The sequence below is a fragment of the Lepidochelys kempii genome, chromosome 6 (assembly GCF_965140285.1).
Source record: "Lepidochelys kempii isolate rLepKem1 chromosome 6, rLepKem1.hap1, whole genome shotgun sequence".
Lineage (NCBI taxonomy): Eukaryota > Metazoa > Chordata > Testudines > Cheloniidae > Lepidochelys > Lepidochelys kempii.
This window is the reverse complement of record NC_136385.1, coordinates 175,126-187,125: the sequence shown is the minus strand read 5'-3', so window position 1 is coordinate 187,125 and position 12,000 is coordinate 175,126. Positions and strand designations below refer to the sequence as shown.

Sequence of the window (12,000 nt, the reverse complement as noted above, 5' to 3'; positions counted from 1 at the left end):
TACACCCCCCACGCTACCCCACTTCCCCATAGCCCCCATACACACTGCCCCACGCAGCCCCCCGTGCTTCCCCCCCGCTGCCTCCCATGCTTCCCCATAGCCCCCATACACATCGCCCCGCTCAGCCCCCCATGCTTCCCCACTGCCCCCTGTGCTTCCCCACTGCCCCATACACCCCCCGCTGCCCCCTGTGCTTCCCCACTGCCCCCATACACCCCCCACGCTGCCCCACTTCCCCATAGCCCCCATACACACCGCCCCACGCAGCCCCCCATGCTTCCCCACAGCCCCCCTGTGCTTCCCCACTGCCCCCATACACCCCCCACGCTACCCCTCTTCCCCATAGCCCCCATAGACATCGCCCCGCTCAGCCCCCCCGTGCTTCCCCACTGCCCCCATACACCCCCCACGCTGCCCCACTTCCCCATAGCCCCCATGCACACCACCCCACGCAGCCCCCCATGCTAGCCCACTGCCTCCATACAACCCCCTGCCAAGCCTACTGCCACTCCCCACACCCTGCCATACTCTTACAGCTGTCTTCACATGCCCCCCGTCTCCGTACATCTACCATGGCCCCCAGCCACCTGGTATTGCCCCATATGCACCCCCGTGCGCCCGCCACAGCCCCATACGCACCCCTTTACGCCTGCTGCCATGGCTCCCAGCCACCTGCCACAGCCCCATACGTACCCTCATATGCCTGCCTCGGCCCCCAGCCACCTGGTACTGCCCCATACGCACCCCCGTAAGCCTCCCCCCCCCCATGCCCTTCAAACTTCTACCACCATCCTCATATGCCCACTACCCCTTCTGCTGCCCCATACTCCTGCTGCCATCGGCCGCTGTATACACACCCCCGTATTCCATACGCCTACCACGGCTCCCGTCTGCACCCCACAGGCCTACCGCCATTCCACACGCCCTCCATACTCCTACCGCTGTGCCCAATCTGCCCACTTGCCCATCCCCCCACCTCCGTCCCCCACCTGCCACCAGCCCGATACAGACCCCCATGCCCAGCCCCCTTACATGCCAGGATACCGCCCCACTTCCTCAGTGCCCGTCATTGGGGATGTATGTCAGATGAGCTGGATGCAAGCTGCCAATGTCCAGAGAAGCCAGACACCCCTCCACACTGCCCCTGTCTGTGAGTGTCTGTGCCAGGCTGGGCCTCTGCTCCCAGAGGTCCGGAGCGTTTGCTGGGTGGGACCCGGTGCTTCCTGTCGCCTCACTGTGCCCTCTGCTGCTTCCCCAGACACCATCAGCAGCTATGAGGCACGCCTGGCGGCCCTGCAGCAGGAGCAGCATGGTGGCGGCTCATGGGGGGGCCGGGAGCTGAGCTGCCTGCAGCAACAGCGGGCACAGGGAAACCCCCTGGACTCGCTGGAGCGGCAGATGGAGAAGGTGAGGCAGGGGAGGATGGGCCCCTGGGGGTGAGGAAAGGGGCTGGGCCCTTGAGGGGTGTTGGGGACCCCAGGTTGATCTTCCGGCCCAGGAGAACTCTGAGGTGGTGCTAAGGGTGAGGGGTGGGTGGGTCCCTGGCTCAGGAGGACTCTGAGTGGCTGTGGGAGAAGGGTGGGGGACGCTGGGGGCTGGAGAAGGTAGATATGGGGTGCTTGGGTTGGGAGGCTGTGGGGTCCCTGGCTCTTGCCCTGCTCCCCAGACTAAGCAAGACTCTGAGTGGGTGCAGGGTGGGGGGCACTGATGGGTGGGGGTGCGTGGGGAACGCAGAGCGGGTAGGTGGAAGGCCCTGTGGGTTCAGGGGTAGGGCCTGAGGGGGTTGGGGCAGTAGTTGGAGGTCTGGGGGGTCCTTGGCACATGTTGTCCCTGCCCGAGATCTTTTTTGTGAGTGGTAATTAGCTGTTATCACTCAGGAAAGAGATCTTGGCATCACTGTGGCTAGGTCTCTGAAATCATCCACTCCATGGGCAGCGGCCGCCACAAAAGCAAACAGAATGCTGGGCACCAGTAGGAAAAGGTTAGATAAGAAGACGGAAAATATCATATCTCCTCTCTATAAGACCATGGTACGCCCACATCTCGAATACTGCCTGCAGATGTGGTTGCCCCATCTCAAAACAGGTCCATTAGAAATGGAAAAAGTACAGAGAAGGGCAACGACAGTGATGAGGGGATGGAACAGCTTCTGCTTGAGGAGAGATGACAAAGACTGGGGCTGTTCAGCTTGGGGGAGATGACTGAGGGGGCACATGACACAAGAACCAGGGGTCACCAAATACCATTAGTCGGCAGCAGGTTCAGGTCAAACAGAAGGAATTTCTTCACACAGCACAGTCAGCCTGGGGACCTCCTTGCCAGGGGATATCATGAAGGTCAAAAAGTATAACTGGGTTCAAAAAAGGGTTATAGCAGAACCTCAGAGTTATGAAGCCCTTGGAAATGGACGTTGGTCGTCACTCTGAACCAAATGTTGTGGTGGTTCTTTCAAAAGTTTACAGCTGAAGCTTGACTGAACACAGTTTTGGTGCTTTACTGTGCAGAGGAAAAGCGCTGCTTTAACCAGCTTAATTTAAATGAAAGAAACACAGAAAGTTTCCTTACCTGGTCAGATCTTTGTTTAAACGTTCCCTATATGTTTAGTAGTGTACATTTAACACACCACTGTCCTGGATTTGCTTGTTTTGGTCTCTGCTGCCTGATGGTGTACTTCCAGCCCCAAAGGAGGGGTGTGGTTAGTTCGTAACTCCGGTGTTCGTAACTCTGTGGTTCCACTGTAACTCAGTTCCTGGAGGGTCGGTCCATCAATGGCTATTAGCCAGGATGGGCAGGGATGCAGCCCCCTGCTCCAGATACTCCTAAACCTCTGACTGCCAGGAGCTGGGACTGAACAACAGGGGATGGACACTCGATAATTGCCCTGCTCTGTTCATTCCCTCTGGGGCACCTGGCACTGGCCACTGTCGACAGACAGGAGACTGGTCTAGATGGACCTTTAGTCTGACCCAGTCGGGCCGTTCCTATGTTCTTATGCCTCAGGACTACGAGTGCCTGTGGGTGAAGGGCGGGGGGTGCTGGGCATTGGGGGATGCAGAGGGGGTGATTGGGTGCTATGGGGCGGGGGATGTCGGGGGACGGGGCTGTGGTGTGGGTGCTGAGGGGCCGGGGGTGCTGGTGGCAGGGGCTGTGGTTGGGGGGCAGGGGCTGTGGTGCGGGTGCTGGGGGCAGGGCATGCTGGGGGCAGGGGCTGTGGTTGGGGGGCAGGGGATGTTGGGGGCAGGGGCTGTGGTGCGGGTGCTGGGGGCAGGGGCTGTGGCTGGGGGGCAGGGGCTGTGGTGCGGGTGCTGGGGGCGGGGGCTGTGGTTGGGGGGCGGGTGCTGTGGGGCAGGGGATGTTGGGGAGCAGGGGATGCTGGGGGTCCCTGGCTCAGTCTCTCCCCACTCAGGCGCAGGAGGACTCGGAGCAGCTGCGCAGCATTGTCCTGCCCATGGAGGAGGAGATCGCCCAGCTCAAGAGCAAACTCTCCCGGGCCGAGGGGCTGATCCAGGGGCTGCGGGGGCCTGAGGTGAGACCCGGAGGGGGGGAACCGTGTGGGGGGGAGTGGGGTAGTGGGTGCTGGGGGGCGGAGAGCCAGGCCATGCAGGAATGTGTTTGGGGGGAGGGAAGGGGTGCCCAATGTGCATGGACTTGGGCTGTTCTGACTGTGGGGGGGGGCTCGCTCTGCCCTGTGACTCCTTCCCCCCCAGGGCTCACTCTGCTGCTCATCGGAGTCCCTGCTGTCTGATGCGGAGGATCCCAGCCGGGTGCCCCCTGCCCACCCTGGGGGAGAGGGGGATGAAGGCTCCGGACCGGAGGGTGAAGAGGAGCTGGGAGGTGGCATGGCCTTCGCCCGCGGCTGCGACAGCATCTCCATTGTCTCCATCGCCAGCTCCAGCGCTGGCTCCCCCCGGCCCCGGCGCCGGCCCAACCAAGAGCATGAGGACACGGCCTCCCTGCTGTCCACCGGCACCCTGGTGCCTGAGAGCATCTACCTGCCGCCCCCTGGCTTCCAGCTGGTGCCTGATGGGGAGTGGACGCACCTGCAGCAGGAGGTGAGACTGGAGGGGGAAGCTGTGGGCAGGGTGGGGGGCCGGGAGGTGGGAGTGGGCTGGGGGGGTGACAGATGTGTGGGGAACAGGGAGGAGGGCAGCTGGGGATGTGGGGAGCGGAGATCCTGGGGGGGATGGGAGGATGCTGTGCAGGGCTGCTAGAGCTGGGGTGCGGGGGACGTGGCTGGGACAGGGTGACCTGTGACCTCGGCCCCCCCAGGCCAGGCGGCACCAGGAGTCCTGGCAGCAGCTGAGCGAGCAGCTGGAGACGGTGATGCAGGAGAAGCTGCGACTGCAGGAGGCGTTAACTCGGAGCAGCGAGGATTGTGCCAAGCAGGTACCATGGGCAGCTCCCCCTTCTGCCCCCAGCGCTGCCGGTGCCCCGCAGCCCCCTGCTAGCCCGGCCTGGGCTCTCCCCGCTGCCCCTCCAGCTCTGCCGGTGCCCCGCAGCCCCTGCTAGCCCAGCCCTGGGCTCCCCCTCCCCAGCGCTGCCGGTGCCTCGCAGCCCCCTGCTAGCCCAGCCTGGGCTCTCCCCACTGCCCCTCCAGCTCTGCCGGTGCCCCGCAGCCCCCTGCTAGCCCAGCCCTGGGCTCCCCCTCCCCAGCGCTGCCGGTGCCCCGCAGCCCCCTGCTAGCCCGGCCTGGGCTCTCCCCGCTGCCCCTCCAGCTCTGCCGGTGCCCTGCAGCCCCCTGCTAGCCCGGCCCTGGGCTCCCCCTCCCCAGCGCTGCCGGTGCCCCGCAGACCCTGCTAGCCCAGCCCTGGGCTCCCCCTCCCCAGCGCTGCCGGTGCCTCGCAGCCCCCTGCTAGCCCAGCCTGGGCTCTCCCCGCTGCCCCTCCAGCTCTGCCGGTGCCCCGCAGCCCCCTGCTAGCCCAGCCCTGGGCTCCCCCTCCCCAGCGCTGCCGGTGCCCCGCAGCCCCCTGCTAGCCCGGCCTGGGCTCTCCCCGCTGCCCCTCCAGCTCTGCTGGTGCCCCGCAGCCCCCTGCTAGCCCGGCCCTGGGCTCCCCCTCCCCAGCGCTGCCGGTGCCTCGCAGCCCCCTGCTAGCCCGGCCTGGGCTCTCCCCACTGCCCCTCCAGCTCTGCTGGTGCCCCGCAGCCCCCTGCTAGCCCGGCCCTGGGCTCCCCCTCCCCAGCGCTGCCGGTGCCCCGCAGCCCCCTGCTAGCCCAGCCTGGGCTCTCCCCGCTGCCCCTCCAGCTCTGCCGGTGCCCCGCAGCCCCCTGCTAGCCCGGCCCTGGGCTCCCCCTCCCCCAGCGCTGCCGGTGCCCCGCAGCCCCCTGCTAGCCCAGCCCTGGGCTCCCCCTCCCCCAGCGCTGCCGGTGCCTCGCAGCCCCCTGCTAGCCCGGCCCTGGGCTCCCCCTCCCCAGCGCTGCCGGTGCCTCGCAGCCCCCTGCTAGCCCGGCCCTGGGCTCCCCCTCCCCCAGCGCTGCCGGTGCCCCGCAGACCCTGCTAGCCCAGCCCTGGGCTCCCCCTCCCCAGCGCTGCCGGTGCCTCGCAGCCCCCTGCTAGCCCAGCCTGGGCTCTCCCCGCTGCCCCTCCAGCTCTGCCGGTGCCCCGCAGCCTCCTGCTAGCCCGGCACTGGGCTCTCCCCGCTGCCCCTCCAGCTCTGCCGGTGCCCCGCAGCCCCCTGCTAGCCCGGCACTGGGCTCCCCCTCCCCCAGCGCTGCCGGTGCCTCGCAGCCCCCTGCTAGCCCGGCCCTGGGCTCCCCCTCCCCCAGCGCTGCCGGTGCCCCGCAGCCCCCTGCTAGCCCGGCACTGGGCTCCCCCTCCCCCAGCGCTGCCGGTGCCTTGCAGCCCCCTGCTAGCCCGGCCCTGGGCTCCCCCTCCCCCAGCGCTGCCGGTGCCCCGCAGACCCTGCTAGCCCGGCCCTGGGCTCCCCCTCCCCAGCGCTGCCGGTGCCTCGCAGCCTCCTGCTAGCCCAGCCCTGGGCTCTCCCCGCTGCCCCTCCAGCTCTGCCGGTGCCCCGCAGCCCCCTGCTAGCCCGGCCCTGGGCTCCCCCTCCTGCCCCCAGCGCTGCCGGTGCCCTGCAGCCCCCTGCTAGCCCGGCCCTGGGCTCCCCCTCCCCCAGCGCTGCCGGTGCCCCGCAGCCCCCTGCTAGCCTGGCCTGGGCTCTCCCCGCTGCCCCTCCAGCTCTGCCGGTGCCCCGCAGCCCCCTGCTAGCCCAGCCCTGGGCTCCCCCTTCTGCCCCCAGCGCTGCCGGTGCCCCGCAGCCCCCTGCTAGCCCAGCCCTGGGCTCTCCCCGCTGCCCCTCCAGCTCTGCCGGTGCCCCGCAGCCCCCTGCTAGCCCAGCCCTGGGCTCCCCCTCCCCAGCGCTGCCGGTGCCTCGCAGACCCTGCTAGCCCGGCCCTGGGCTCCCCCTCCCCAGCGCTGCCGGTGCCCCGCAGCCCCCTGCTAGCCCGGCCCTGGGCTCCCCCTCCTGCCCCCAGCGCTGCCGGTGCCCTGCAGCCCCCTGCTAGCCCGGCCCTGGGCTCCCCCTCCCCCAGCGCTGCCGGTGCCCCGCAGCCCCCTGCTAGCCCAGCCTGGGCTCTCCCCGCTGCCCCTCCAGCTCTGCCGGTGCCCCGCAGCCTCCTGCTAGCCCGGCACTGGGCTCTCCCCGCTGCCCCTCCAGCTCTGCCGGTGCCCCGCAGCCTCCTGCTAGCCCGGCACTGGGCTCCCCCTTCTGCCCCCATCTCTGCTGGTGCCCCGCAGCCCCCTGCTAGCCCGGCCCTGGGCTCCCCCTCCTGCCCCCAGCGCTGCCGGTGCCCCGCAGCCCCCTGCTAGCCCGGCCCTGGGCTCCCCCTCCCCAGCGCTGCCGGTGCCCCGCAGCCTCCTGCTAGCCCGGCCCTGGGCTCCCCCTCCCCAGCGCTGCCGGTGCCCCGCAGCCTCCTGCTAGCCCGGCCTTGGGCTCTCCCCGCTGCCCCTCCAGCTCTGCCGGTGCCCCGCAGCCCCCTGCTAGCCCGGCCTGGGCTCTCCCCGCTGCCCCTCCAGCTCTGCCGGTGCCCCGCAGCCCCCTGCTAGCCCAGCCCTGGGCTCTCCCCGCTGCCCCTCCAGCTCTGCCGGTGCCCCGCAGCCCCCTGCTAGCCCGGCCTGGGCTCCCCCTTCTGCCCCCATCTCTGCCGGTGCCCCGCAGCCCCCTGCTAGCCCGGCCTGGGCTCTCCCCGCTGCCCCTCCAGCTCTGCCGGTGCCCCGCAGCCCCCTGCTAGCCCGGCCCTGGGCTCTCCCCACTGCCCCTCCAGCTCTGCCAGTGCCCCGCAGCCCCCTGCTAGCCCGGCCCTGGGCTCCCCCTTCTGCCCCCAGTGCAGCCGGTGCCCCGCAGCCCCCTGCTAGCCTGGCCCTGGGCTCCCCCCCTCTGTCAGTGCCCCTTATTTCCAACCCGCAGCCCCCTGTTAGCCCAGCCCTTCCCCCAGCTCTGCCAGTGCCCTGAGGGCTGACATGCAGCCCCTCTCCCTGTGGCCAGGTTGCTTCGTGCTGATGGCTGAGTCTCTCCCAGGTGCTGGTGCTGCTGGATCAGATCCAGAACTCGGAGCAGCTGCTGCAGAACCTACAGGCGACAGTGTCCCAGACCCAGCACCGGACCCAGGAGCAGATTGTGAGCAGGGGGGTGCCCGGCAGGGTGGGGAAGACTAGGTATGGAGGGTGGGTGGCTGGGGGGCTGGGATCCATGGTGGGGGTCACCGGTGAGGGGGATCCAATCCCTCTGCTCACCCCACCCCCTCCTCCAGGCTGACCTGGCATCATCTCACAAGCGACTCAGCTACGAGGTGCAGCGGCTGAGCGAGGAGAACGAGGGGCTGCGGGGCTCCCGGCCCACCCCGACCCCTGCTGAGGAGCCACCACTGCCGAGCTCCGTGCAGGTACCGCAGGGGCTGAGACCAGACATCCAGGGGGTTGGGGGTCTGTAGGCCATCTCCCTGACCCTCCCCGGGGGGGTGTGTGGGGCGGGGCAGGGGGTGCACTCCCATGCAAACCTCCAGTCCCTACCAGGACCTGTAGGCGTTGGTGGAGGGTGGGGATATCGAGGTGTGGGTCTCACCCCCAGTCCCCCAGGTGCTGTAGGTGCAGGGTGGGGATATTGCGGTGTGGGTCTCACCCCCAGCCAGCCCCCCAGGAGCTGTAGGTGCAGGGGGGGATGTCGAGGTGTGGATCTCACCCCCCCTCCCCCCGGAGCTGTAGGTGCTGGCATTGCGGGTACCGACGTACGGCTCTCCCCCATCGCCCCCAGGAGCTGTAGGTGCTGGCTTTGGGGTACAGCTCTCCCCCCCATCTCTCCCCAGGAACTGCAGGCACTGGTGCGCCGGCTGCAGGAGGAGGCTGGGACCCTGCGCCGAGCCAGTGAGCACCATAGTGAGCGGCTGCGCATTGAGATCGTCACGCTGCGTGAGCGACTGGACGAGGAGGAGGCCGCCCGGGCCCGGCTGCAGGGGGTTCTGGAGGCCCAGCTGGGGGCCCAGCGCGAGGAGAGCCGTAAGGGGGTGGCTGGGGGCATGGGGACAATGGTGGGGGAGGGGAAAGGGGTCGGGCTGGGGGTGTCATGGCAGGTAAAGCACCCCCCCTCGCTGTAACACTGTCTCTCTTCTCCCCCCCGGCCCCCTCCCGCGGCTCCATCGCTCCCACCTGCAGAGGTCATGGAGGGTAAGTGGGGACTAGGGGAGGGGGGTGGGTGTGTCGGTTGCTCACCCCCACCCCTCATGGTGACCCCCTGCCCCATCTGTGTCTCCCCAGCCTCCCTGTGCAGCCTCCGGTCAGAGATGGAGAGGCTACAGCAGCAGCTGGGGCAGGTGAGGGGGCTGGTGATATGGGGGGAGGGTCCTTGGGAATGGGGAGGGGCCTGTTCTGTGCCCCCTAGAGGTGTGTGTCTGGCGGGGAGGTCTATGCTGAACTCTTCCCACACAAGCAGGACATGCCGTGGGGGGCGGGACACTGATTTCCCCCCCCCAACCGCTGCCCAGGCAGAGCACTGGGGGCAGAGGGGATGGTGGGGTCACGCTGGTTTCCCCTTCCCCCCTGAAGGCAGAGCAGCGGGCACAGGGGCTGGAGCAGGACATGCAGCGGCTTCAGGGGGACCTGACCCAGCGTGACCGGCAGGGCCAGGCCTGGGAACAGGAAAAGGTGAGTGAGCCGAGCCAGCCCCTCCCCTGCACAGCACCCCTCACCTCCACTGGGGCAGGCTGCCTGTTCAGACACCCTTGGTGCCCCCACACGGGTCTCTGGGGGTTTGGGGCACTGGCTGTTAGGCAGTGCCGTGGGGGGCACCCCTCATCTGTCCTGGACTCACTACGCCATTCGTACCTACCAGGATAGGTCTGGGCATCTTGCCTGGGAGCCAGCTTATCCTCTGGCTCTGCGCCCTCTCACTGAGAGCCCCAGCGGTTGGCTCCCACGTGTCCCCCTCCCGGGCAGGCCTGGGACCGTCCTGTTCAGTTCTTGATGCGCACGTAGCCCCTGCCCTGCCTTCCAGCCCCCCTGCTCCGCAGCGCTTCCCCAGGCCAGGAGCTAGCTGGTCCTGGCTCACAACCAGCACCACATCTAGCCGCCTGCGACTGCCCTGCCCCAATGGGCCAGGAACCCCGCTTACAGCAGGTTGGCTGCCGGTGTGAGATCGAAGGGGCATCGAATGACACCTTAATCCCGCCGCCAGTGCAGCTGGGGGGACGAATCCTTCCGCCCCCAGGACAAAGGGGCGTGTGTGTAAACTGAGCCCCACACCTGGTTCAGAAAAGTGTTACATTTCCCACGTTGCTCCTTCCACCCTACACCTCCCCTGAGTGCTCTGCAACCACCCCAGTGGGGCATGTAAGGCAGGGACCAACCAGCTGTAGCTGGTCCCAAGGCCCTCATGGTGTCTCTTTCCCAGGCTGGGCTGGAGTGGGGGTGCAGAGGAGTCAGGGGAGGGGGCTGGTCCCCGGACTGTGACAGTCTCTCCCCGAGGCCGGGATGTGTGCGGGGGGTGTTGCAGAGGAATGGGGAGAGGTGGGAGGGCTGGTCCCCGAGCTGTGACAGTCTCTCCCCCAGGCCGGGATGTGTGCGGGGGGTGTTGCAGAGGAATGGGGAGAGGTGGGAGAGCTGGTCCCAGGACTGTGACAGTCTCTCCCCGAGGCCGGGATGTGTGTGGGGGGTGTTGCAGAGGAATGAGGAGAGGTGGGAGGGCTGGTCCCCGAGCTGTGACAGTCTCTCCCCGAGGCCGGGATGTGTGCGGGGGGTGTTGCAGAGGAATGGGGAGAGGTGGGAGGGCTGGTCCCCGAGCTGTGACAGTCTCTCCCCCAGGCCAGGCTGGAGGCAGCACTGTCCGAGCAGCGGGGGAAGCTGCAGCGGTTGCAGGCGGAGCTGGACACCAGTGAGCAGGTGCAGAGAGACTTTGTCCGCCTCTCGCAGACTCTGCAGGTACCGGCTGGGGGGTGTCTTGGAGAAGGTGCTGTCTGTCATGGGGGAGCTGCGCCCTGTCGGGGGTGAAGGGGGGTGTCTCCACGGCCCAGGATCTCGAGCTGTCTCTCTCACTCTCCTCTCATCCCTCAGGTGCAGCTGGAACGGATCCGCCAGGCCCCCTCGCTGGAGCAGGTGCGCAGCATTGTGGACGGGACGCGGCTGAAGGATGTAACGGAGCTCAAGGAGCCCTGAGACGCTGGGACAGCAAGAGGCCCTCCCCTGGGTGGGGGGGCATGGATACCACCCACCCTTCCCCTGGGCAGGCACAGACTCCAACCCCTTCCCTTCCCTTCCCCACTAGGGGGGCCTTGGACACTGCCCATGCCCCAGGCCAGGCTCTGAGTGGCCATCCTCTACTAACCCCCCTCCCCAACCACCTGTGGGGGATTAGGGCCATCAGCCTGGGGAGACGGGTCCCAGCCTCTCTCTGCCCCCCTCCCCGCCCCAGCTCAGGGATGGTGCCCCCCACCTGCACACTAACCAAAAATGCAGCTGCTGTTCACCCCCCACAAGAGCAAGGCCTATGGGGCAGGGAGTCATGGTGTGGCCCCCAGCTCTGGCTCACACCACAGGAGACAGCATGTTACTGACAGTTACTAACACTGAGGACTGGAGCTGGGGGAGGCCAGCTCCAGCTCAGTGTCCATCCTCCATTTCCCCCCTTCCCCCAGCTTCCTCCTTCCACAATGGGTGGGAAGGGGCAGGGCCAAGCAGGGCCCGCTGGCTCCCCTGCCACTAACAATCCACCAGCCTGCCTTTGTGTGGAGGGCCCACAGGGGGCAGGGTTAATAAAGGTGACTTTGTGACCATACTCTCTGAGCGACCTGCATCCATCTGTCTGCTTTAATGTTAAAGTGGTCCACTTTCTCCAAGTCAGCTGCCCGGGGCAGTGGGACAATGGCATGAGACTGACCGAGGCAGCGCAGGCGAAGATGTAGGGCCTGGAACCCCATGCCCCCACCTGCGCATTTGCCAGCCTAACCTGTGCTAAAATCATTAGTCCCACCCTGTAAAATGACACTGGTTCTTTTTCTTTGCCTCAGCTTTTCTCCCCTGCTGCTACAGCTGGAACCAGGTACTGGGCATTAAATGAGAGCTGAGCGCCTCCTGCAGCCAGGGCTTCAAGAAACACACTAGTGTCCTGAGCAGGGGAAGCTGGGGCTGGCCAGCGCCCGCTCAGTGCTGCTCCACTTCATGTTGTGTCTGGTTCCTACTGCCTGGACAAGCCAGCTCCATGAGTGTCCCAGCTCCCTGCCTGGGGAGCTCAGCCGGGGACAGCCCCAGTCTCAATCTCGCTGGTTGTAGTGGCCCTGCTCCCCCCTAGGGGCTAGTGGGGGTGGTGGGGAGGGGGCTGCACCAGGTGATGCCCCTTGCCCCCCACCCCACCTCTATCCAGTGCAGCCTGGATGTGGGGAAGCTCCAATTCTGGACAAACTGGAGAAATGGTCTGAAGTAAATAGGATGAAATTCAATAAGGACAAATGCAAAGTTCTCCATTTAGGAAGGACCACTCAGGTGCACACATACAGAATGGGAAATGACGGCCTAGAAAG

The 12,000-nt window shown here is 67.1% G+C and overlaps 1 protein-coding gene across 1 annotated transcript; it reads left to right on the top strand.

Moving 5' to 3' along the window:
* Positions 1-657: 657 nt before the first annotated feature.
* On the top strand, positions 658-11,261 carry LOC140912236 (rab GTPase-binding effector protein 2). The gene is made up of 12 exons (XM_078853021.1): positions 658-1,407; positions 3,407-3,526; positions 3,708-4,052; positions 4,270-4,386; positions 7,515-7,613; positions 7,747-7,878; positions 8,299-8,488; positions 8,645-8,656; positions 8,747-8,802; positions 9,035-9,133; positions 10,289-10,405; positions 10,538-11,261. The coding sequence occupies exons 1-12, from the start codon at positions 658-660 to the stop codon at positions 10,637-10,639; spliced, it is 2,139 nt and encodes a 712-aa protein (XP_078709147.1). The 3' UTR covers positions 10,640-11,261.
* The last annotated feature ends 739 nt before the right edge of the window (positions 11,262-12,000 follow it).

Excerpts from the sequence above, each read along its gene's own strand:
- LOC140912236 (XM_078853021.1), top strand. The coding sequence starts at position 658 with ATGGCTCCCAGCCACCTGCCACAGCCCCATACGTACCCTCATATGCCT. Across the intron at positions 1,408-3,406 it reads TGGAGCGGCAGATGGAGAAG|GCGCAGGAGGACTCGGAGCA; the intron begins GTGAGGCAGGGG and ends CTCCCCACTCAG. Across the intron at positions 8,803-9,034 it reads TACAGCAGCAGCTGGGGCAG|GCAGAGCAGCGGGCACAGGG; the intron begins GTGAGGGGGCTG and ends TCCCCCCTGAAG.